At 42.2% G+C, this 26,774-nt stretch overlaps 1 protein-coding gene across 40 annotated transcripts in view; it reads left to right on the forward strand.

Moving 5' to 3' along the window:
* LOC133138367 (myosin-binding protein H-like) overlaps window positions 1-26,353 on the forward strand; it is a 37,529-nt gene extending 11,176 nt beyond the window's left edge. For all 40 annotated transcript variants that reach the window (XM_061257026.1, XM_061257028.1, XM_061257027.1 and 37 more), the window contains 8 exons: window positions 6,318-6,406; window positions 7,369-7,564; window positions 9,770-9,909; window positions 14,018-14,177; window positions 15,007-15,143; window positions 20,402-20,588; window positions 21,408-21,465; window positions 25,985-26,353. In XM_061257026.1, coding sequence (XP_061113010.1) covers window positions 6,318-6,406; window positions 7,369-7,564; window positions 9,770-9,909; window positions 14,018-14,177; window positions 15,007-15,143; window positions 20,402-20,588; window positions 21,408-21,445 — 947 coding nt within the window. In that variant the 3' untranslated portion in view covers window positions 21,446-21,465; window positions 25,985-26,353. The remainder of the gene's footprint in view (window positions 1-6,317; window positions 6,407-7,368; window positions 7,565-9,769; window positions 9,910-14,017; window positions 14,178-15,006; window positions 15,144-20,401; window positions 20,589-21,407; window positions 21,466-25,984) is intronic.
* Window positions 26,354-26,774: the final 421 nt, after the last annotated feature.

The following is a 26,774-nucleotide window of genomic DNA, read 5'->3' on the forward strand; positions in this document are numbered from 1 at the left end:
TCAACCAGAGATGGGGACGAGACGGACTTGAGTCTCACATACACAAACTCCAGACTCGACTCAGATTCGACTTGGACTCGTCAATAAGAACAATAAGAGTCTGCCAAATGGCATCGTGAAAATGCCGAAGTGAATAATGTCACAGCCAATGATTATTTTTCAATTATTTATATTAAAGATATTCCTTCATTAAAACACCCAACGTCATTTTACGCGCAACACCCTACAATGTATTTCTTGCAGCATAGCTCGCTAAGATTACAGTTCCGCATGCTGTGGCCTTTTGAGTTTAAATAATTCAGGCTCATGGAGCCAAACAAAATGATTGCAACTAGCAAAATGTGGAGAATGGAAAACATTTTCTATAGCCATACTGTTGTTTAGGCTGCACCATTCTGGAGACTTGAGACTTGGACTCTAGCTCAGAGACTTAACACTTGACTTGGACTCTAGCTCAGAGACTTGACACTTGACTTGGACTTGCATTTGATGACTTGTGAACATCTCTCGAGTCCACCGTTCCTGTACATTTTTGGGTTTTGCTTCAGAAACTGCATTTTTAATGTCACCCCACAAGTTTTCAATGGGGTTGAGGTCGGGGGATTGAGCTGGCCACTCCATTACCTCAATCCTTTTTGTCTGGAACAAAGATGTTGCTCGCTTATTTGTGTGTTTGGGGTCGTTGTTGGGCATTTCCTCTTCGGCATATGGCAACATAATCTCTTCAAGTATTTTGATATATTCAAACTGATCCATGATCCCTGGTATATGACAAATCGGCCCAACACTGTGGTATGAAAAACATCCCCATTCCATGATTTTTGCGCCACCATGCTTCACTGTCTTCACAGTGTACTGTGGCTTGAATTCAGTACCCGGGGGTCATCTGACATACTGTTGACGACCACTAGACCCGAAAAGAACATTTCTACTCTCATCAGTCCACAGTATGTTACGCCATTTCTCTTTGGGCCAATTGATGTGTTCCTTGGCAAATTTTAACTGACATTTCACATGCCGTTTTTTCAACAATGGTGCTTTACGGGGGCTTCTTGCTGATAGCTAAGATTCAAATCTGTCTTCTGACTGTTACAGCACTTACAGGTAATTGTAGATCATCTTTGATCTTTCTGGAGCTGATGAATAGCTGAATATTTGCGATTCTGACTATTCTTCGATCCGTTTTAACAGTAGTTGTTCATTTTCTTCTGCGTGTTTCGGGGTTTTGTTGTTATTTCAACGCATTTGCGATAATTTTAGCTGAGCATCCTATAATTTGCTACACTTCTTTATACGTTTTCATCTCTCCAATCAACTTTTTAATGAAATGACGTTGTCCCTCCGAACAATGTTTGGAACAGCCCATTTTACTTAGCAATTCAGAAGGAAATATATTTTATAACAATTTGTGAATGAGTCAATTACTCCGAACAAGCAGCATGCATTTCATGACAGTTGGGTCTATTGTTTTTCTATTACACTACTAAATTATTTGCCATGCAGAAATATCACTACTACCAACAATAGCGTTTCATCAGGTTACTGATTTTGTTCTGCTGTATCGAACACAACTGTACATGTATCATTACATTACATTACATTACATTACATTATCAAACTAGTAGGTTCCTTCCTATTGGTAGAATGGCCAAGAGTTTGTGCAGCGCATGTTGACAGAATAACACTTAACACTGCATTTCCGGCAGTGTTGCAGTACATTCTCCATCTGATATCTGCCATTGCAAAAATAACATTGCATTTGTTGTTGTTTAGGTATGTTAGGACATATTGAAAGATTGTTTTGTATTTAAAATAACAAAAATATTGAAATTCCAATATTTTACATATGTATACTCTCTTAGAATAAAAACCAGGCTTATACTAAAAGATAATTTCAGATGTAAATAGAATCAATACCCAGATAGATTAAAATAGAATGGCTGTTAATGATGAATGATGTTCATCTTATTTCTCCTTATTAGCAGCATTTGTGTTAGAACCAGTGACAATGTGTGTCGCCTGGCTCAAATGGTTTGATGAGATTGATTATATTTGTTACATATAGGCATATTTTTAAGCCACATATTTAGGAAAAATGACACACGGGGAGAGTCATTATTTTCATGACAGCAGACTTATTACATATTTGAATACCCAATGCAAAATACTCTGCTGTGTCCATTCCAGTGCATGGATATTGCTTTTTATTCTTTCCCTTGGGGGGGATATATGTTGATTCTGTACAGATTTAGATTAGTCCTGATACCTGCCTACCTTCTATCAGAAGAAATTGGGCTAGGATCCAATTTGCTTGGCGTGTCTGTTTATTGACATAATCTGTATGTGTCATGTCTTTGTTGTGAAGCAGCCCTGGTATAGATTGCTTGAGGCGTTTTGATTTCATAATTTTAACTGACTTTGGTAACTAAGGTGTTACTACCCTACAGAAGCATGGGAGGGGCCCCTGAAAGGTGCAGCCAAACTGCCCTCTCTGTTGATGTCATGTTGGCGTGCTGATAAGGAGTTGAGGTGGCAGGGCTTCCTGCTAGCGCCTCTCACCCCACTGGGCTCTGCAGATGTGCAGCCGTAAATCCAAGACCCTGCGATGACAAGCGCTTTCATTGCTCTTAAATTATATAGCATAAAACTGTGCTGTTACTCTCACCCAAAACAAAGATGGCTGCCAGTGACCTCTTGAACTCTTGGTTTCACAGTTCTTTTTCCTCCTGGCAAAAGTTGACTCATTAATGGAGCTCTTTTTCTTAACCAGGCCAGGCAAAGTGGTCATGCTGAATTGAGTTTCGAATGAGAAGCCGTGCTAGGAGTAAATGTATTGGTCTCCAGCTAAATACATCAGGAGAATAATTTCCAGTAATACAGCGGCACCACTGTAGGTCCAAAACAGGACCCCGCTGGGGCATGATGAGTACTAGGCTGTATGCTACACATGTCGTACAATTAATTAGTAACCCCTTCTAGTTATGTTTGGGGGGCCTTAGTGTGGTCAAGGAAATGGTGTACACAGAAGAGTGGCCGTGTTTTGAATTCAAGCTTCTGTGGAAGTATGTTTATTTTTGGTTCAATATTGGTTGATCTTGTTGGGAATCAAATTTGTTGGGAATTCTGCACCCATAACTGTTCTTTGTGGTTGAATCGGCTATTTGCCTGCCAATTCTCACCACTCAGTTATTGATCAGTCACAATTTTTAAAGTCATGCGTCAAGCCGTGGTCCTTGGCCCGAAACAAGAGGCACTATTTGTAAACGGCATCGTATCCCTTGCTGGGCAGGGAACTGTAACTCAAGCCTGATTGGTGCACTCTGGGCAGCACCCTCTAGTGGAAGCCATAGGGTCGGATGAACATGGGTGCAGATATAATGGAACGTTATGAATCATATCCCTCAATGAGAACAGCCAGGTCAGTCGTAAATAGCCGGAAAATGACTGGGAAGCGTGGCTATTAGCACGGATTAGGAACAGAACGTTTTGTGCGGCTTTGATTCCTCGGAAGGGATGTTTACCGGAGCTGGGTTGGGTCTTGGTGGCCCTTGAAGAGTGACAGTGACAAGTGAGTGTGCACGACAGGGGGGGAATTCAAGCTGGTCAAAGCCGGCTCGGGGCACAGTAGGGGATCGCTGTCTATATCGTATGTCATGTTCGCCCGTCAGGGCACAGCGAAGATTTGTCAGGTCGTCCAAATCTGGCATCTAGGATTTTGCTTAAATGGAGAAATCCTGCAAAGTGTCTCAGGTTGCGACAGCAGGTAAATAATCCATGACATCAGATGATTCCAGAAACCTGAGAAGCTTTTCCCCTCATCCACAAATACTTAAGAATCCAAGAGGAACGATGCGTCAGTCCACATCAATAATCATTTTAAAGTTGGAAAAGTCTGAATATGGTTATCTTAAAACCGGACTACCCCCTGCTGGAAAAAATCTCAAGCTTGGTTTTGAAACAGCTAGGAGCTGGTTGACCAGGTCAGACCAGCTACCAGCTTGACATGGTTTAGCTGGTTGACCATTTAGGACCAGCTTCACAAGTTTGGTTTCCAAGCAGGCATGGCTGGATTTTGCCGCAGGGTTCAGGGCTTTTGTATTTATTTTAATGATGTATTCATTGATGGGTGAGGTTTCCTTGTTGCAACTTATGTGAGGTGTCTCTCAGATGATTATGGGGGATTTCTGTACAGGACCACATTACTGCCTGCTGACCAGACCATGTAATTCCAGGGTTGGCCTTCTCAGTTGCTTCAGGTCAGCAGTAAACCTGTCACCTTGAGTCTGTGAACTTTATTAAGGTAGTCGTTGGACTTGATTTATTTTTCTTTAATCTTCTTGAAACTTTCCAACCACTCATTTCCAAAAGTACTGGGTGTCCAAAGTCCAAAAGTCAGTCAAAAATGGCAGGAAATCTATATTCTTTGTTTAAAATGACACACAGTATTTTCACCATTTCTGTGTAATCAGCATCCTTTTACCATCCAATTCCAATTGTGATCATAATCTTCTCTGAAAAGCAGAACCCATAATGGTTAAAAAGTAATAATGTTATCCCTGCTTGGATTGTGTCGGTGTTTTAAGTACTAACAGAAGGTGGTACGGTGTTGTACGTAATGACCAGTTGAGTGCTGGGTTTAATTTTAACTCCTTAACATTTGTCTCCCAGTGCAACTCTGGTCTATTTTTGGTCTCAGTGATTTGTCATTCCCTACATGTGTGACCCCTCACATTAGATACATTTTGCAGGTTTCACACTTGCAGATAATGTCCACAATGAAGTATCACAATGGGTGGTGTTGCGGTTAAACACCAAATATGAGGGATATGGGTTTCATTTCCTCCCACTGCCCAGGCTGCAATGAGACTGAATATTAATTTCCAGATGGCTGTGAGAAATAGGGAAGTAATATCAGGATATACATTTTTTAAAATATAGTATGCAGTGTCATTTTGCCTGGATTATGGTATCTGCTAAGCAAAGCAATACATGCATTATATGACCTTTACATTTCATATGTATCTTAAACTATGTATTGTGGTGGTAACACTTTACAATACGGTTCCATGAATTGGCATGAACTAATGTAGCTGTTAACGAACTACTACTGAGGAGTTCATCTTTACAGCTCTGTTAATGTGTACATAATTAATTCATGTTAACATCTACATTAGGTATTGGCAATTCATTGACAATTCATCCTGTGGTTTGCTACTGTATAAATATCATGTAACAAATGTATTGTTTGAGGTTTGAGGTCTTCCACGTTTTCAATATCGGTTAGGATTTGAAACGTCCTGTAGTGCGCACCAGGCTTAAGGATATGTTCCACCGAAAATGCATCCCTGGTCTTCCAGATCATTTCAGAGGTACATCCTTCAATTACCATGAGGTTTGGACTTGAAAAGATTAGGTAAATGGTAAATGGTAAATGGCAGGCATTTATATAGCGCCTTTATCCAAAGCGCTGTACAATTGATGCTTCTCCATTCACCCATTCATACACACTCACACACTCACACACCGACGGCGATTGGCTGCCATGCAAGGCCCCGACCAGCTCGTCAGGAGCATTTGGGGGTTAGGTGTCTTGCCCTGGGACACTTCGACACAGCCCAGGCGGGGGATCGAACCGGCAACCCTCCGACTGCCAGACGACTGCTCTTACCGCCTGAGCCATGTCGCCCCAGGTCATTTGCATACGTTATTCAAGATGGCGGAAATGACAGATATTTGTAACAGTCTATGATCTGAACCAAGTAAGATATCATTATCATTATTTCAGATTCTGAATTAGACTGTTTGAAGTTTGAAGATTGTTTTGAGGCATTTGTTCTTATCACCAGTACCAAATGGTAAAATTTCTTGACATTTTGGAGAAATGTATTATAAAAAAATTATGAAATTTCATGATCTAACAATGAGATGCTGTACCCACCCCTCAAGTTTATAACAACAAAAAACAAAAAACAATTGACTCACAACACTCTCCTGGATATGGAGTAAAAGTTTAATGATGATAGGATGACTACGCACTGAGAAAAATGGTTCTGTAATATCGCCAAAAATTAGGTTTCGAGAAAATCGACTCCAAAGTAGTTTCTAAATAATTATACTCGTTTCACCATACACATGGCGTAATCATTCAAACAGTGGTATTATCCTGAAAGTTGAATAGTTGAGGTATGATTTGCAGTAGAAAATATAAAATGTTTTTTTTTTAAGTTTTTTTTTTTCATTGGAGCAGATCCTTAAGTGATGTAGAGAACCGGGTCTTCTTTTGCTCATCCATCCTTCTATCTCCTCTCCCTAAACAGCACGTCCCAAAGTCCGCCTGCCTCGCTCCCTCCGGTCAAGAATTGTCAAGCAGGTCGGCGACCAGGTCAACCTTGTCATCCCGTTCAATGTAAGTCAACTGCAGGAAAGCCTACCCCCAGGAATCCCATTAACATGACGGGGGGGAGTGGTGGTGGTGGTGGCCCCTGCCCAGATCTAAAGGCAGCTCCGTATTCACTCTTACATAGGTGGGAATATGTAGTAAATACAGTGTCTTATCAATGTATTGCAACACTGTACCACGTATAGGCAAATAAAGTGCAGTCTGTAAGTATTTGGACAGTGGTGCAATTTCTGTTCTTTTGGCTCTGCACTCCAGCACATTGGATTTGAAATGAAACGATGCAGACTGTCACCTTTAAGATATGTTGCACTCTATACAAACTTTCAGCTATTGCAATATACACTCACAGAGCACTTTATTAGGAACATTTTTACTTTATTACACCTACTTATTCATGCAATCATCTAATCAGCCAATTGTTTGGCAGCAGTGCAATGCATACAATCATGTAGGTATGGATCAGGAGCTTCGGTTAATGTTCCTATCAACCATCAGAATGGGGAAAAAATGTGATCTAAGCGACTTTGATTGTTGGTGGCAGACAGAGTGGTTTGAGTATCTCAGAAACTGCCGATCTCCTGGGATTTTCACGCACACTAGTCTCTAGAGGTTGCAAAGAGTGGTGGAAAAAAAAAAATCCAGTGAGCAGCAGTTCTGCACACAGAAATGCCTTGTTAATGAGAGACGTCAGAGGAGAATGGCCAGACTGGACAAAGCTGACAGGAAGGTGACAGTAATGCAATTAACCACACATTACAACAGTGACATGCAGAAGAGCATCTCTGAACACACAATGCATCATAACTCTAAGTGCATAGTCTCGAGCGTTCTAAAAAATAAGGCTAATAAATACCTAATAAAGTGCTTGGTGAGTGTAGTGTCATTTTTATATTTTCCAAAAAGAACTTGTATTATGTTACGGTGTATTCCATAGATGGAGTTCTTCGTTCTTTGTTTTACTTGTGCAGGGCAAGCCAAAGCCTCTGGTGACTTGGACAAAAGATGGCGAGCCTTTGGATACCAAGACGATCAATGTTCGCAACAGCGAAAAGGACAGCATCCTGTTCATCCGCACGGTTGACAGGAGCCACTCCGGCACGTACCAGCTGTCTGTCAAGGTGGAGAGCTTTGAGGACAAGGCCTCCATCGTCATCCAGATTGTTGGTGAGTACCCTGTCACAGGTACCGACACTGGCTCGACATTTACCTGCCTAGGAACTGATTCCAGAAGATGGGTGTCTCGAGCTACAGTCTTTCAGTCTTACAGGTTTTTGTGATTTCCTTTCAAACAGCAGCCATTTTAGGCTTCAGAAAGACTGGGTGACCAGTACAGCTTCAGTCAAGCACTGTGTGCTGACACGCACAAAAGACCAGCAGGCACTGCAGCCCTCTCTAACGAGAGAATGCTCAAGGCAAATTGATGCGACTATGGGCTTTAATCAATACTAATTTCTGCATTTTTTCCCAAAGCAAAAATAATAAAATTTTCTCTCCATACTAATCACTGCTGACCTCTCTAAACCATGGATGGGAAGAAACAATCTGAACAGTTGCATTTATTTGAATGAAGATGTTCAATCGACGAAGCAACATTGATTTAGGCCTATCTGTACATTGGGCCTGTAATGCAAGAATATTTTTATATTGTTATCATACATTTATCTTACTTTTTTTTTTTAAAGATTTTTTTTCGGCCTTTTTCAGATTTATTGGACAGTATATAGTATAGAGAGACAGGAAGAATGGGAGCGAGAGAGAGAGGGAAAGACATGCAACAAATGTCAGACGGTCGGATTCAAACCGCCAAAGTCACGGCTCGCACAATGAGCATGCGGTCAGTGCTCCACTGAGACTCATGCAAGTGTGCCAGGTTGGATTAAAAAAACGCTTCTAACTTCAGTCAACTGTCCTAAACGAAGATATCATTTATATTGCAGTATATACGGGATTAATAATAATAATAATAATAAACTTTATTTATAAAGCACATTTAAAACAACTATGGTTGACCAAAGTGCTGTACAAAACAAAACCAGGCAATAAAATTAAAGATAAAATGAAATAAAATGAAATGAAATAAAATGAAATAAAATGAAATAAAATGAAATGAAATGAAATGAAATGAAATGAAATGAAATGAAATGAAATGAAATGAAATGAAATAAAATGAAATACAAGTACATCATCTGGATTCCCCATTTATGTCTGACATAAAGGCCTCACTAAAAAGGTGGGTTTTTAACAGGGATTTAAAAATATCTATGTTTTGGGCAGATTTAATATGTGGCGGTAGGCTGTTCCACAACTTGGGGCCAGCTACCTCAAAGGCCCGGTCACCCCTCCTAGCTCTCCTCGACATAGGGACATCCAAAAGTTGCTGATTGCATGATCTAAGTGATCTAGCTGGGGTATACATATTGAGGAGTTCAGACAAGTATGTAGGTGCTAGACCATTCATTGCCTTAAAAACAAATAATAAAATTTTAAAATTTATCCTGTAACGGACAGGAAGCCAATGTAGGGATGACAGTGCTGGTGTAATATGCTCCCGTTTTTTTTTGCCAGTCAGAAGGCGGGCAGCAGCGTTCTGCACTAGCTGCAGACGGCAGAGAGAGGACTGGTCTAAGCCTATATATAGAGAATTGCAGGATTGTAGGTGGGTTCCTTCGGATAGATGGCCAATGGGATTAACAAGAATAAGGGACATCTCATGGAGTTGATAACTGATTGGGTAGACTGTGGTTCATTGTTTTTTTAGCAAACTATAATAATATGGTGGACCATCGATAGACTTCATCTTATTCCTTCCAGCAGTTGCTGAATCTTGATTCATATTTACTGTGCAATGCCCAGTTTGAATGTTTGAGCCGAGGCTCTCCACAGGAAACAAATGGAATGCGTGTTTCCATGATATGTAGGACAGGTTGGGACTACTCATAAATGTTGTTCCTACCGAAGAGAAAAACTAAAACAAGAAAATTGGTGAATGCAAAGTTATCTTAAATCGCTCATAAAAGTGATTAAAGAACAAATCTGTTAGTATGACTGGTTCTTGCCTGGGGCCCATTGTTCGCAAGTGCTGATGGGCGTCTGTCTCTGTACTCATTCATGCTCATTGGTTGAAAATTGGTTCTAATTGCCACCGCCAATGGCGTGGGGGCTTATATGTAGGACAGGTTGGGACTACTCATAAATGTTGTTCCTACCGAAGAGAAAAACTAAAACAAGAAAATTGGTGAATGCAAAGTTATCTTAAATCGCTCATAAAAGTGATTAAAGAACAAATCTGTTAGTATGACTGGTTCTTGCCTGGGGCCCATTTTTCGCAAGTGCTGATGGGCGTCTGTCTCTGTACTCATTGGCCTGCAGACCTGCCTGGACCCCCCGCCAGCATGAAGCTTGTGGACAATTGGGGCTTCAGTGCGGCCCTGGAATGGGCCCCACCCAAGGACACTGGCAACACCGAAATCACAGGCTATACCATCCAGAAGTCTGACAAGAAGACTGGGGTGAGTAGCTTCTGCTCAAACCCACAACGGTGGTTGATAAATGTTTTGTATTTCCTGCATAACATAAACTGTCAGCCATACTATAAAACACAAAGTTGATGACAGTGTTAAAGAAAACTACAAATTCATGCACCCCATACTTCAGACAACCATTTCCTGGATATCTGTTGTCTTAGCTTTTGGTGATTACTCCTGATTCTCCAGTCAGGAGTAGTTCATGGTAAAAATACTGTGGTTGTTTGGTATCATAGTGACTGGTCATTTTGAGTCAAGTAACTACTGTTTCCTCAAATTATGTAATGTTTACTAAACAGGCTGCTTACTTATATGAGTAATCGATGTATTCTTGAAAGCAGGCATGGAGCATAGTGGATGAGAAAGTTGTTAAGTAGCCACATTCTCTCTCAATGTAGTCTACTTTAAAGGTACAATAGGCAAGATTTTTGTGCTAAAACATTGTTGACCTTTGTAAATCCCTTCCTATCATGGAAAAAGGCTCACTAACATGTTGACTCACCCTCTGCCTGCGTTTGTAGTTCTTAAATTTAGTTTCAAAATATACAGTTGACGGGCCGTCACTCTGGACCAAAACATTGTGCAGCTGGACAATAATTCATGCTCATTGGTTGAAAATTGGTTCTAATTGCCACCTCCAATGGCGTGGGGGCTTATTCTGATTGTTCATGTGTAGCTGCCAAAATTGCACTCCAGGCAAACGATAACTAAAACTCTGTATAATATTGCTTATTATCCGAGCAAAGACTACATATCTAGTTATAAAAAAAATACCAGTTCGCTATCAGTAGCAACAAGCAAATGATCCATTTAGGATATTTGCATATTCGGCAAGCTAATACGCTTGTTGCTACCGATAACAAACTGGTATTGTTTTAGAGCTAGATATGTAGTATTTGCTTGGATAATGAGCAATAGTATAGAGTTTTATTGATTGCTTGTCTGGAGTACAATTTTGGCAGCTACACATACCTTTTATCTCTTTATGTGTACAATCATCCGTGTTTAGCTAAACCTTGATTTGTCTCAAACTGTAAGTCGCTTTTGCATCGGTTGTGGCAGACTATCATATTTTTAGAATAAATAAGTTGCTTGCTCATAATATAGTTGGTTAGCTATAGTGAAAACTTCAAAAAGACGAAAAATATAGTGTTGTGTAGCACACTAAAATCAACATTTCATGAAGTCACCTGTTAGGCAAACATTTTTTTACTCAAACACTACGAAAAGACAGCAGACTCTGTCACGTTTGTCACTGCCAGCTTTCCAAAAGAGTGCATGAGAACACGCTTTATATTACGCAATATATTCATAGCAATTCCTCTCTTGACCGTTAGGAGTCTGAAATGACCTATTGTACCTTTAATATAACTATTTCCAGGATTTTCGCTGAGTTTCGCTGAGGTTCCCCAGAGAGAGGAAGTGGTGGAGCCATCTTGGGGTTCAATCACAGTCCAGTAAATCATAGAGGGGCTTTTCATTACAAGGGCGGGCACCTTACCACACTTACGCAGTTGGGGTGGCAGATAGTATGGGGAATATGTTGCAGTCAGCAGTCTGTTTAGTAGGCTGTAGTTTCAGGTACGCCCACACTGGGCTAATCCATGGAAATACGTATATCATATCATATTACATTTACATTACATTTACATTACAGATACTTCTCACCTACTTTACAACTTTCTCATCCACTGTACTCCATTTACTTATGCAATAATAAGCAAGTAAGCGGTTTCGGACATGGCCTATAAATACCTGGATAACGCAAATGCAGAAGTGCTAAATGTTTTCAAATGTGTGATTTGCTTTTGAGGTCATCAGAAAGAACAGACTGTCCTGCACTGTCTCAATGATGACTCAAGCAAGGGAACCCATTCATGTGTAGACACTCCAAGACAGAAACTGCCTTATATTGCCTGATGATTTCTGGAGAGAGGAGTGTTTATTTATGGCACAGATGGTGCAGTGGGTAGCACTGCCGCCTCACATCAAAGAGGTCCTGGGTTTGAATCCCGGCCAGGGCCTCTCTGTGTGGAGTTGGCGTGTTATCCCCGTGTTCGAGTGGGTTTCCTCCGGGTACTCCGGTTTCCTCCCACAGTCCGAAGACATGCATGATAGGCTGATTGGAGAGTCTAAATTGCCCATGGGTATGAGTGAATGGTGTGTGTGCCCTGCAATGGACTGGCGACCTGTCCAGGGTGTATTCCTGCCTTTCACCCAATGTATGCTGGGATTGGCTCCAGTGACCCTGTTCAGGATAAGTGGGTTAAGATAATGGATGGGTGGGGAGTTTATTTAGTGGACAGTGCAATGTAAACAGTATAACAGGTTTTGTTCATTTTAGGGATCAATCTGATTCATGGGCTGGCAACACTGCTTAACATGGTTAAATTGTGAATTATTAAACCTTAGTCATGAATAATTATTAGTTGTGGATTTCAATAAACTCACCGCGCCTCCCAGCATTTTTGAGGAAGTGAACATTGGGCCTCCTTTAGCGACTTTCTCTTCTCCTAACCTAGTCACTCCATGGCTTAGAATCGGCATCTGCGGGCCTTGAGATTTGACTCAAGCCTGTTTTACGCCCAGATAATGATGCCATATCTCTTTTGGGATGTGAGTTATGGCACCTCTGACAGGACTGTCGCTTATGGGTGGTGTCTGGCTTGACTCCCAGAGAGTGATAGGAGGGGACACGTCAGTGATGGAAAAATCTTTTTCTTAAGATGGTGGCAAGGGAGGGGGTGAGCTGGCGGGCAGTGTGAGGTGATGTTAGGACTAATTTAACTGCTTACCAAGCCTGTAAATCTACACCGGGTATTGAGGCTTTGGGCTCTGTCTCAGGCTGTCCCTCCTGATCCACAGCTTGTTTGCCTGACGTGCGTTCAAGACCGCATATATTTGCGCCGAACTATGTTTGCAGCAAATGGTTACTATTAAATTATTTGAAATGAACATTCCATTTAGTTTGCCACCAACGCCTTTTTATTAGAAATGGATGCGACTTGGGTCTAACAATGCCAGCTGGATGATTTGTTGCTTACCTATGATTAATTGTTTAAGGTAAGAACAAATAATACATTGATTAAAGTGTCCTCTAACAGCCAAAGAATTGTCAACTGAAGTTTCCCCCATCAGCAGCCATTTTTGTTTGCCACACACTACCTTTTCAAACTGTTAGCTAAAGTTATCTAAAACTTTTATGTTGGTGAACGTTAGCTAAAGTTTGCCATCTTGATCGCACGTCTGGTGTTGTGAGTGATGGACACACTTTAACAGAACGACAGAACTCAGTTCTGGCGTGGGTGATGGAGAGTAGAAGGCAGGATATAGCACATGGGATGTTCACTGGGCCAAAGGAAAACCTGACACTTCATAACAAGGTCAAACCATGAGATGATTAAATTGCTCTTGAAAAGAAACACCATGCCGTGTTATTTTATTGCTGCGTATCAAGTGCATTCCTATAATCAACCATGTCTCCACTGGAAAAGCTAATGAGCATAATATGGAAGACACTTCAGTTTGAAAGATGTCAACAGATCACTTTGCTTTCTAATTGCATTGTACACTCTTTCTTGAAATAAATGCCTTGAAAGATATGTCATGATGTTATTCCAGTAACTTTCATGAAATGTTTTAAATGTTTTAATTTCATAGCAAGTTTATGAAATGTGAAATGACCAAACACTCAATGAAATACTGTGGACAGTCTATATGACCCAGCACAGACGCCAGAGAAACAAAGTATATTGCTTGGATGGACTTATCGGGTGAATTAATGTTTTTACCTCACGGAAACCATCTATGGTCTGGTTTTATTCCCAAGGTCTTAATAAGTAATTATTTGGTTACATGCCCTGATGTCAATTACTCATGCACTCCTTTGCCTTGCATTACATTACATTACATTATTTGTCATTTGGCTTATGCTTTTAGCCAAAGCGACTTACTTGCTCAAGGGCCCAACGGCTGTGTGGATCTTGTGGCTACACCGGGGATCGAATCACCGACCTTGTGGGCCCCAGTACCTTAAGCACTACACTACAGGCCGCCCCTTGCAAAGTCTTAACTTCCCATTTCTCGTTGACAGGAGTGGTTCACGGTCCTGGAGCACTACCACAGGTTGAGTGGCACCATCTCTGACCTCGTCATGGGGAACTCATACGGCTTCCGTGTCTTCGCTGAGAACAAGTGCGGCACGGGCAAGGAGGCGACCGTCGCAAAGGGGCAGGTCACCATCGACAAGATAGGTGAGGGTCGCCTCGCTCTCCGTAGCCGGTGGACTTCAGCACGTCTGACATTTCCTTTAGCGCTCAGTAGGAGTTAAATTCAAAGTTTGACCAGGCAGGTTGGATGTACCAGTGAGGGATTCATAGGATTTGCACACAAAAAAAACCCTGGGACAATGCACTAGGCCCTGGGTAAGGTTTCCACAACCTCCTTTTGCCGTTGTTGCAAAGCTATCATGTTGCTTCAGAATTATAACAGCATTAGGATGAGGATGGTATGCGTTACTTAAGGCTTAATTTATGGCAGTGATTAGGGGGCCATGATTGTGTGCCCACAGGGCTGGGCTCAGGTCCCGAGGCACTCAAAGGAGAGCCCTTGCTAAGCACTGAGGACCGAGCAGCCCACACTTTCAAGTCCCAAAATTACACTGGGCGTCAAGTCCGGTGGCATTAAGATTTGTCCTCTTCCAAAAGGTTCTACTCTCTAGGCCAGGGATGGCAAGGAGGACCGTATCTGTTTCTGGATTTCAGACCAAATTCTGCTCTTAATTGTTGAATTAGCCCAATCGTTTACATGATCTGACATTCATAGCCACATTCCATGACATAAACAGCAGCAGATAAATATAAATATATAAATATTCTTGTCCTGTAGCATTTTATTGTGGCCTAGTTTATGAGTGAATCGGTCATGCTGCATATAGCTGATTGAGCCGGGGTAACTGGTGGCTGCACAATTCTGCACAACACACCGACCCTCCAGCACTGGAGTTGACCATCCCTGCTCTAGGCCCTGTGCAGTATGGAGAGAATTTAGCAGTTTGAGCGGGAAAACGTCTCTCTCTCCTAGGTATCGAGTACACCCCCCCGGAGTACCCAGCCTTTGACTTCAGCGAGGCTCCCAAGTTCACGGCTCCCCTGAACGATCACGCGGCGACTGTGGGCTACACCACCAGGCTGCTGTGTGCTGTGCGCGGGACCCCCAAGGTAACGCCTTCACTGCACACTTCCCCTCAACCCACATTCCCATCATGGCACATCCAATTCGTATTTTCTGTAGTTACCGAGTATGACAAAAGGACAAAAGAAAAGCATATCCTCTGATACCCGGCCTGTATTTATTAAGATGAGATCCGATAGACTTTGATAGATTTGTTTTATCCTGAAAGTTCAGACCAGCTCCATACTCAACATTGTTTGACCAGCTCAAGCTAGGTTTTGAAACAGCTGGTAGCTGATTGACCAGTTCAGACCAGCTCCATACTCAACATGGTTTGACCAGCTGAAGTTATGTTATGAAACAGCTGGTAGCTGGTAGTTTAAAGCTGGTCATAGCTGGATTTTTCACCAGGGACAGACTTTATTTATTTTCTTAATTATATTTTTCTTGGAGAGAAATCTACGGAAGCAGAATTAAATCTTAATTTGTTGCTGTGAATGTAGTTTTTCACAGGTTTGATATCACTGGTGAAAAATGTGAAAATGTAATTCTTGTGATGCTTGAGCTATAGGCTTTATCATGAATTAATTATGAATTATAGTCGTTGTGTGGGAACCTCATTTGAAAAAAACACAGCCTGCACATTCCAGGTCAGCAGGCCACAGTTCCTGTAACGATGGGAATATTGCTCTTAGTTGACCAAGGTGCCCTTGCTGCCACAGGCAATAAACAAGCAGGGACTCGTACAGTCGCCCTGCCAAGCTAGAGCTCTAAATGAGGCCCACAGCTGCCCAGTGGGTGTGACAATGCAGCTGCTACTGTAGACTTCTTTTTTAACATCTCTCACGAAAGCAGGCAGGCGCCCCCTAGAGGCTGCATACGGTCAAACACCCCTGAGTGTAGGGGCCACAACCATGAGCCGCAACAGGAGACTGCTGTGCACCCCATGTGTGGGTCCACTTAGGTTAAGCCATCAGCACAGGAAACTGTGTCAGTGGTTCCCCAACCCCTCTGGCCTACCGGTGTGCCCTGCTACAGTACAGTAGGCTCATGCAATCTTTCTGCAAAACAAGCCAGGAGCCTCCTAGAGATCGGCTATAGAGTCGGAACAGCTAAACGAGGGGAGCGTGCAAACTCTCCTACCAAACAATGTTTGATCCTTTCCATAAGCATCAGTGGGCACTTCATAAGCAGTGTTGCTAGCTGTGGTGGTTTAATGCAATAAACTAATTTCAGTCGCGATTATATCACAAAATGAATGTATCTTCATAAGAATGTATAATTGTTTTTGTCTTCAGTTAAAGCACTTGAAACCACTGTACTGCTTTGAATATGCAGTGTAGCTTCCGCTTAATCAAAGACTTTGTGATGATATCAGTCTTGCAGAGACTATTAAATAATGTTGTTGGTAATATTTCATGTACCCCTCTCCACATTCTGAATCGTGATCAGTCTTTGCAAACCTTGTCTTTGCAAACCTTGTCAAATTTGGAAGGCAGTAGGTGGATATGACATTTTAAAACCATCTCATTGATAAATTTAGAATTCTGAGCAGTCACTTTAAAAATGAGTGCGACTGACCACCGATGCCCTGGATTAATTACCGCATATCTAGTTTCTGGTGCATGTAGTATGCAGTACTGTATGCAATGATTGTGCATGGGTGCAACAATGATTGGGCATGGGTGCAACAATGAGCGTGCATGAGCGTGCGTGAGCGTGCGTGAGCGTGCGTGAGCGTGCATGAGCGTGCATGAGTGTGCGTGAGCCTGCATGAGTGGGCATGAGTGCAGCAATGAGTGCGCATGAGTGCAACAATGATTGTGCATGGGTGTGCATGAGTGCAACAATGATTGTGCATGGGTGTGCATGAGTGTGCATGAGTGCAACAATGATTGTGCATGGGTGTGCATGAGTGTGCATGAGTGCAACAATGATTGTGCATGGGTGTGCATGAGTGTGCATGAGTGCAACAATGATTGTGCATGGGTGCAACAATGAGCGCGCATGAGCGTGCATGAGTGGGCATGAGTGCAGCAATGAGTATAAAAATGGGATTTCTTCTCTTTGACAATACAGTGGAAAAATACAGCATACTCTGAAACCAGTTGTACTCAGAGAAAGCTTTCACTTCCTAACCACGAGACATATCTGTGGATATGAGCTTGGTTGGCATATTGGTTAAAAATAATATCATTTGTTTGATGTCAATAATGTCAATGTGGACCGGCGGATCTTTTTCTTGCACTTAGGAGAAGCAAAGTGAGCATTTATGGGAATGCACCATAGAAATTAACCCTCAAAATACAGGTTCATACTTTACCATGCCACCCTAGGGTCATGGCCAATACAAATCAATCATGCTTGATGCTTGATTGCTAAACTTCTCAATTGTAGCTCATCAGATTTTTGCTGTTTATAATAATTCTGGATTGTGCGATGGTCAAATCAGTGTATAGCTGATGTTGGTTCTGTCTGAATTTTTTATGCCACTATTAGTTTCCCCAGTGGTCCGATAGGGCAATGTTTCTCAGTCCTCAAAATCCACTTGCCAGAAGGATTTTGTTGTAACCAGAAACTCACACAACCAATTTAAATGGATCATTTTGGACTTCAAGCAGCCAAGAGAGGAATTGCAGCAACAAACATCCTCAAACCACAATACTGTTTATCCCACCCCTTCTCTGTGAACATGCTTATGTTTCAACCAATGACTTTGAATTATTGTACAGCTATACAATGTTTTGGAACTGTGCGTCGGTCCGTCAATTGTATATTTTGAAGCCCGAATTTAAGGACTATAAACACAGGCAGAGGGTGAGTCAACATGTCAGTGAGCCCTTTTCAATGATAGGAAGGGATTTACAATGGTCTTCTAACAATGATTTAACACTTTAAAAAAAAAATTAAAAAAAAATTAAAAAACACACGTAAAATCTTACGTGCTGTACCTTTAATGACTGAACCAAACGAACTACCAAACATGTCCTTGGTGTGTTTGTTCCTGGTTACAAGCACAAACTTTCTGGCAAGTGGCTGAGAAACACTGTAGTAGGGGACCTCTGAGGAATATTTTGCCCTTGCCAAGAGAAAAGTCCCAGTGCCCTGCCAGACACCGTCTACTTTTGGAAACCCTATCAGGCCTTGTGACTCCCCTGTGACACTGTGTGACAGAGTGCAGCCCAGGCAGGGACAGGGCTGATAAAACGTATCCCTGGGAACAGGGTGCTGATAACCGGGAATGCGGCCGGTGCCATCTCCGTCTCCAGAGCCTCCACCTGGGTCTCTTTGGCAGCCATTTTGAGCAGCAGCTGCCCGCTTATCAGCTCTCTCCCCCGCCCTCCTCTGTTTTAAAGGAGTAACATGGTGATTGGTCACACTTTGTCGCTTTTCATGTGCAATTTGCACAAGAGGGCATTGAAGAAACACAATGAAAGTATTAGTTTGTGTCCATTCTGTAGTTTTGGAGAAGTAAGCGTTTAAAATGTATCATCCTATATTCAAGCGGTTGAGAATGTTCTCCTCGTAGCGTGTCACACAAGGATAACCACTCCCCTATCCACAAAGTTTGCACCGCTGGCCTCCAGGCAAGACCGGGCCTCCGCCCCGCCACTAAGTTACTCCTGTTGGTGGAAAACCAATGATGACCGCAAAGGCCGAAATTTAAAAATACGGACACATTGAGAGACTGCCTAGTGTGTTGGACATTGGGGGCGAAATCCTTGGCTAAAATGAGGACCGGTTTGCGATAAGTCATCGACCCACTGGTGGCTCGCGTTGCGGTATGTTTGGATGTAGTGTTCCGGGCAAAGGACAGAACGTGGGTTGCCTTGGCAAGGCTTTGCCGGCACAGATTCTGCGCAGGGGGTTGGGCAGTTAATCTGTCAGTGCGCCATTTAGCAACATCTCCAGGAGTAGAGAGATGTGCAGTGTGGAGTCGAGTTGCAGCATACGCTTGTCAGTGCCCATGGCCTGTGTGGACCCAGTGCCGGGTTTCAGAGTGAAAGTTTGGGATGAGTGCTAAAATGCACTCCCACTGGGTCAAGGGTCTTTTTTCCACTGTGGGTCGGGAACTTGAAAAGGGATGGATTCGAGGTGTACTAAGGTCCTTCTTCCGGATGTTACCAACTCTGGCACTCATGACGGGACATGAGCCCCCCCCCCCCCCCCCCCCCCAACAAGGAGACCATGGCCCTGTCTGTTATGGGAAATGGCCTTATTATGTTAACCTGGGGAGATAACGTTGACTGACATATGATACAACCTAGCTATTATTGAACAATATTCATTTAAATAGTGACTCGTCATGAAGTGCAGTCATGAAGTCAAATGCCAAAACACAGTATAGTAAATAACATCTATAATATACTGTAGTCCCTGCAATTAACTCCCAGTCTCCCTCTGTGTGACAGGGGGGCTTCAGTATTAGATGATGGTCTAAAAGGAAATTATTCTGTGTAACCCATGCAGCTAGAGCTGATACCCAAACTCCTCACTTTGAAGAGTAATGAATAATTGCGGCAATGTGGCACAGTGTTTTGAGGTAAACATGCATGCTGTGTAGCACAAGTGCCCTTAATATACACCTAGTGAGCAATTTATTTGGTAGACCTGTACACCAGCTTGTTAATGCAAATATTTAATCAGCCAATCATATGGCAGCAACTAAATGCATAAAAGCATGCAGACGTGGTCAAGAGGTTCAGATGTTGTTCAGACCAAATGTCGGAATGGAGAAGAAATGTGACTTTGACTGTAGAATGGTTGTTGGTGCCAGACAGGGTTGTTTGAGTATCGCAGAAACTGCTCATCTCAAAGCTCAAAGCTGACAGGAAGGTGACAGTAACACAAATGACCACACATTACAACAGTGGTATGCAGAAGAGCATCTCTGAACACACAACACATCAACCCTGTGGATAGGCCACAGCAGCAGACGACCAATAATAAGTCTAAAGAAATAGGTTGAATAAATACCTAATAAAGTGCTCAGTGAGTGTAAAAGGAGTATATAATAATATTACATTACATTATAATTGTTTAGCCAACAATGTTATCAAAAGCGACTTACAGTTGATTTGACACAGGGGACAATCCCCTATGGAGAAATGTGAGGTCAAGGGCCTTGTTCAAGGGCTCAACAGCTGCACGGATCTTATCATTGGCTGCATTGGGGCTTGTGAACCACCAACCTTCCAGGTCCCAGTCATGCACGCTAGCCACTAGGCTTATTCTGCTCCACGCAACATGCTGCTCATGGTGACGCTAACGTGACCAAACTCCCCCCTTCCCTCCCTGTCCCCAGCCCAAGATCGAGTGGCTGAAGAACCAGATGATCATAGGCGACGATCCCAAGTTCCGGCAGATCAGCAACCAGGGTGTGTGCTCCCTGGAAATCCGCAAGCCATGCAGTTTCGATGGCGGGATCTACACCTGCCGGGCCCGGAACCCCCACGGGGAGGCCGCCGTGGCCTGCAAGCTGGAGGTCAGACGTGAGTCACCGCAGTCGGCCCGTCTCATTGGACCAGGACGGAAGCCGTCCTCCTTTGAACCTGCTGAACCAACGCCGAGTCTGGCCCTGTGATTGAGTTTCATTGGGGAATTATAATACTCCGGCTTGCGAAGTGTCACTCATTCAGACAGAAGCAGAACGTGATCTGGCTTAGTTTTGTGAACATTTTTTTAGTAAGGAGTTACAAACAGGAACTTGTTCATTCAGGGGCATGGATATTGTTCACAGTGAAACAATTTTTTTCTGTTTTAATGAATAATTTCCTAAATCTAGTAAATGCTTATTTAAAATAATATAGTAGATAAATGTTTTGCAAATTTCATTTATGAGTGAATATGTCTAAGATATTTAAATCTGAAAGTAATTGGTGACTGGTTATTCAAACATGAGTAAATAAGTCATTGGTGACTGGTTATTCAAGAAAAGAGGAAAAAAGTAATTGGTGCTTGTTATTAAAGATTTTAAGTGTTGATTGGTTATAACCAATTTAACTCTTTTTGCAAATTATTAAGCAACTGTGAACTTCAGTTTTCAGTACAATGTATACTTCAGTCTTTACATTTTACAGGACCAAACTAATTTAGATCTCGATGGTTGGAGCCCTCCATTATCATAATATTTCTCCTATATTATTCTTATAAATTATATTTTAAATTATAGTATTATATTATTGTGATGTTGAGGCTTTGCTTCTAGTTTTTCCAAAGAATACTCAAAGCAAGATGAAAATGTATACATTTCAATTAGCATCATTTTATTTGTGCTGTGCCTAATGTATAATTTTTATCTTCCTTAACAGAGGTCATACTTCCTGAGGCTGTCAAGGGAAGAAAGTAAACCCTCAAACATACACACAGGTCAGTGGACAAGTACATACGCTAATGTGCAGTAGAGTATTGCTACACAACTGTACTGCGTACTGCGAATTTAAACAGCACTCAAACACAGTCACATCCAATGGGCACTGTACAGACTTCAGGTTAATCTGAATACCGACTAATACCGACAGTTTTTTTATTTATTTCTGTTTTTTATGAGTGGACTGTCCTCTAGAGCGAGGATTACAGATCGAGACAGGATAGCAGTACAGGAAGTGCCATGGCCAACGAGGGCTTTTTATATGGGCTGAGTGTCGGCCATTTTAAGAAACTGAGCTGAAAACGTATACTTTTTTTTGTGTCTCTTACATGTGCAGTGTTGACATGGTATGCCAAAAATATTTGAGTTTTTATATTTCAACAGAAACATTGGGGCAAATATTTGTTATTATATTGAACTGCTACTATATATTTTGCCAACTTTTATTTATATATATATATATATATATATATATATATACCGTAAATCCTCAAATTGTGTCCGGGGTCTTTTATTTTTTAGGCCTTTATTTGGGGCAGGCTTGTAATCGAGGCAGGCCTGTATTCCTTATTAGGCTTCTGTTTTAGAATTTTATTCTTAGAAATAAAGTAAAAGGCTACACTTAAAGTGGGCCAACACTGTTCAACACTTCCTGTAACCGTTCAGAAATCAATTAGTGTAGGCTAATCAGGAAACACCGTTTGGTAAGTCATAGTGTCAGTCTTAACAGACTTAGTTTATTGCAAATATTCTCAAACATAATAAATCACATGCATGTCCAGAATCCATAAAATAACAACTTGCCAGACATGCCTTCATGAACAATAACAAATTAGCATAGATAACAGCGTGCAGTGGGTAGCACTGCCGCCTCACAGCAAGGAGGTCCTGGGTTCGAATCCCCGTCGGCCGGGGCCTCTCTGTGTGGAGTTTGCATGTTCTCCCCGTGTCTGCGTGGGTTTCCTCCGGGTACTCCGGTTTCCTCCCATAGTCCAAAGACATGCAGGTTAGGCTGATTGGAGAGTGTAAATTGCCCATAGGTATGAGTGTGTGAGTGAATGGTGTGTGTGCCCTGCGATGGACTGGCGACCTGTCCAGGGTGTATTCCTGCCTTTCGCCCAATGTATGCTGGGATAGGCTCCAGCCCCCTGCAACCCTGTTCAGGATAAGCAGGTTAAGATAATGGATGGGATGGATGGATAGATAACAGCAAGTTAATGATCTTTTTTTCCTAAAGTGCGTTTTATTGTGAGACATGCGTTTCGTTTGGGGCAGCATACCGGTAGGCTATCAAAAGATTTTCGTTTTGGTTTAGGATTTTAATTTACTTTTGGACTGTTTGATTCTATTGCTAAATGTTGGGACTGATGGGTACTGAAATCTGGGGGGTATTTGATGGTTCACTGTTAAGTTTTATGTAGTTGAAAGAGTGTTGGGATTTCCCCCCTTCTGTTTCATTCATTCATTGAACGTGCGCTGTGCTGTAAATACATGGAAACCTTATTGCGTAGCCAAGTAGCCTAAATTGAGTTAATTTTGCCTGATTTACTTATTAAATTTGTAGGCTGGAATTGTGTTTAAATGTATACTGCTTCAGCCTTTGGCAAGCTACTTAGAAGGGGACGGCAAGCGACTGGTAGCTTGAGAGCAACGTGTTGGAGACCCATGGTGTAGGACAATGACTTTTCATTGGCAACAGTATTAAACCAACCAACAATATAAAATATTAAGAAGAGCTCTTTTATTTAATTAAGTTAAATCGAAACAATGTCTTCTAGTGCTCATGGAGTGATAGCCCTACTGGTAGGCAATATTACCCCGGCTTGTATTTGGGGGCCAGCCTTTATTTGTCCGAATCAGCCACGCCCCCGGCTATTATCCGAGGCCCGGCTTCAAATAGAATCCCGGACACAATTTGAGGATTTACTGTATATTACTTTTAATTTATCAAGTGGCATTTTCTCATCTCCACTTCCAACACCTGAGCAGTATCCTCCTTCTTGTTGCCTTGAGGTTTTTTCTGATTGCTGCAATCAACTCGTTGTTGAAATAGTGGCTTGACCAGCTCAAGTTAGGTTATGAAACAGCTGGTGGCTGATAATTTCATGCTGGTCAGAGCTGGATTTTACAGTAGGGAAGCCACTGAATTGGGTGCATTTGAAGGGATACATGGAGGGTGGCACCTGAAGTAGGAGATCAAATGCACAATGACTAGTCAAGTATATAATCATGAAGTGGATAATCTTTCTCAAACATGGCAGAATTAGCTGCATATCATGATACTTTTCGCCAGGGATTATTAGTTTTATTCCAAATTGTCACAAGCCTGTTTTACCTTATGATAGGACTGCTCATCTGGAAATTATTTACTTGTTCCGTTTTCCATTTTGTACAGGCAAGCACTGGGCTTATGTTCTCATTTCAGCTTTAAAGAGCAGCTGGGTTTTTTGTTTCACAGGAAACATAAAGAAAGAATGCAACTCTCCCTACAACTGGATATTTGTAATAGAGCACCGTTTGGCATCGTGTTTGGCTTCCATATGCCTCCCATCATGAGAATGCAAATGTTACTCGTTACACAAGGCAAAATGCTACTTACTCTTACTCTGAGAGACTGCCTTCTATCTAGCGCAAACTCATACATTTTTTAGAGATTAAGGAGCACTGAAGATTTGCAGAGAACTGCAGAGGAACATTAGGAACTGGTGGTGGATCCTGTATGGCGACTGCATAGCTGTGAGTTTGGGCCGGGGAGCAGAGAGAAGCCATTTGAACTCTGTAGGGAACCAAGAGCCGACTTGGGCCTGGCTCGGAGGAGGAAATGTAGACACCAGGGAGTAGGGGGGGGGATTGCCTGCCTCTACATTTGAACATTTTGCTCACATATTTGATGATCTATTTGGGTCCCGGTGGGACAGAGGCAGCTGTGGGACCAGGCTGGTCTCTTGAGTAAGGGGGAATGCAGCCTCTCCCATGTAAATGTTCTCAATGGCAGGGTTCTAAAAATGACCCCGTTACGGCTCCATATGGTCCTCCGCCCGACATCTTCACATTTCCATGAGTCGACAGCCGTGGCCCGGAGCTACGCACTGACCTCTCCAACGCAACGCTGCACAAAAAAGAGGCATGATAATGAAGTTTTCCGCCGGTCTTTCTGAGAGTCCGCCTATTTGGCTGTTAAACGGTAGACAAATACAGACCACTCTTGTGCCAGATGTTATGGCAGTAACCAGTCATCAGTAACCAGTCTGAGGTGGCAAGCCAGCTATCAGCTGTTTCAAAACCTAGCTTGAGCTGGTCAAACCATGTTGAGTATGGAGCTGGTCTGAACTGGTCAACCAGCTACCAAAAGTGGAGCAGCTTCCATTTTTACATGCACTCTCTTTGTACAACTGTGTGTTTCCTGTGCTGTACCGAGCAACCACACCTGCATTGCAAGCCCAGCTCCAAACCCTACTGTATATATAGTGATGAATGGCTGTGTACAGTGATGTCCGCTGTGCATTACCTGTTTATCAGCAAAGACAAATCTTTTATGTTTGAAATTAATCAAAAATAAGTGGTGTAATGTACTGTATTTGAGGAACCTGTTGGCCACAAATGTTGAAGCCCAGATAGGATGCGGCTATTGTACCCAAGAAAATGGTAAGAATATTGAATTTATAAACGGGTCTTATATAATGGTATGGGACTGTAAACAATCCAGATTGCCGCCTTTAATGAGCAAGTGACTTTATGCTATGCAGAAATATAATATTAATAAATGGTGATTTGCTATAAAATAAGTAATGTCAAACAAATGCTCTTGTCTCTTGTCCCAATGTGTCTAGTTTGACAGACAAGAGTCTGAGCAGGAGCAGGAGGAGCTAAACCATAACAAAGAATGATGAGAGGACCAGGTTGGACCAGTGGTCTCCAACCCTAGTCCTGGAGAGCTACGGGGTCTGCTGGTTTTCGTTGTTACTCTGCACAGAGACGGCCTGTAGCGTAATGGTTAAGGTGCATAACTGGGACCCGCAAGGTCAGCGGTTCGATTCCGGGTGTAGCCACAATAAGATCCGCACAGCCATTGGGCCCTTAAGCAAGGCCCTTATCCCTGCATTGCTCCAGGGGGGATTGTCTCCCGCTTAGTCTAACCAACTGTAGGTCGCTCTAGATAAGAGCGTCTGCCAAATGCCAATAATGTAATGTAATGTTAATTAAGCAATTAGAGCAGTTAATTACATGGTTACGTCACCTCACCTGGTTACCTGAGTCTCAACAGAGTGCTGATTTTAACGAGAGAAAAAAACCCCAGCATAACCAGTAGCTCTCCAGGACAGGGTTGGAGACCACTGGGTTGGAGTGCTCACACATACCTTCTGTTCCACCTGCTGGTGGAGGAAGGAATTAACAGGGATGCTCATATGTTGCTATATCAAAACCGATGTGCTGAATATGAATCTTAAAAGTGCATTTTGAAGTACAGCATACTGATTGACGTGCTTAACTTAATGTTCTTATCTTTCTTCATTTCAGATGAAGGATCTTCCAGGACATTTATGGAGGTGGTTGAAAGAAGAACAAAAAAGTGTAAATATAAAGAAAAAGAAAGTATGTTTATTGACTCCAGCAGTTGGTCTGTACTCTGTGAGTTCACAAAGCCAGGTCCTTGACAGTGTCCTTTCTGGTCAGAAAAATAACTATCCACAAATAATATGGTCAAAGCAAAGATGGAACCAGATATCTGGTGGGGTGCTATTCCTGGCTGTGTCCTCTATTGTGGCTGTATAAGTTAAGTAGTTGTGCCAAGAAAATGACAATCAAATGAACATTGTATCAAAATGGACATTGTTTGAAAATGCATAGATATTTATTAAAACTCATTTTCATTCTGTTCCAATTTTAGAGGTAGCCTGTCTGTGTCTTCATTACAGGCGTCTGTTTCGTCTCAACAAGCTATTTTAATGTCGGACTTTAAATGTTTCTTCTGGGCAGTGATATCATGCCCATTGACTTAGGGCAGGCATATGTTTGCCCAAACTTGGCCAATAACAAAGAAAGCAATAAAAAAAGAACAGCATTTGTTTGAAAATATATGAGCGTCATTGATGGTTGCTTCAAAATGTAGCTGCCCACGGTCTGGTCAGTTTTTTTAGAGTTTCTTCCACTTTATTTGTTTAAGCTTAAGTTGGAAATTGCATTGTTCAAACTTCCTGGGGGGAGGACTCCGAGAACCACATTGAGGTAATTCTTAAAGCAGTATGCAGTGAACTACAGCAAGCTTCAAGCTGTTTTTATGCCAGCAATATGCAAACTCATAACATTG

Source organism: Conger conger, chromosome 10 (genome assembly GCF_963514075.1).
Source record: "Conger conger chromosome 10, fConCon1.1, whole genome shotgun sequence".
NCBI lineage: Eukaryota > Metazoa > Chordata > Actinopteri > Anguilliformes > Congridae > Conger > Conger conger.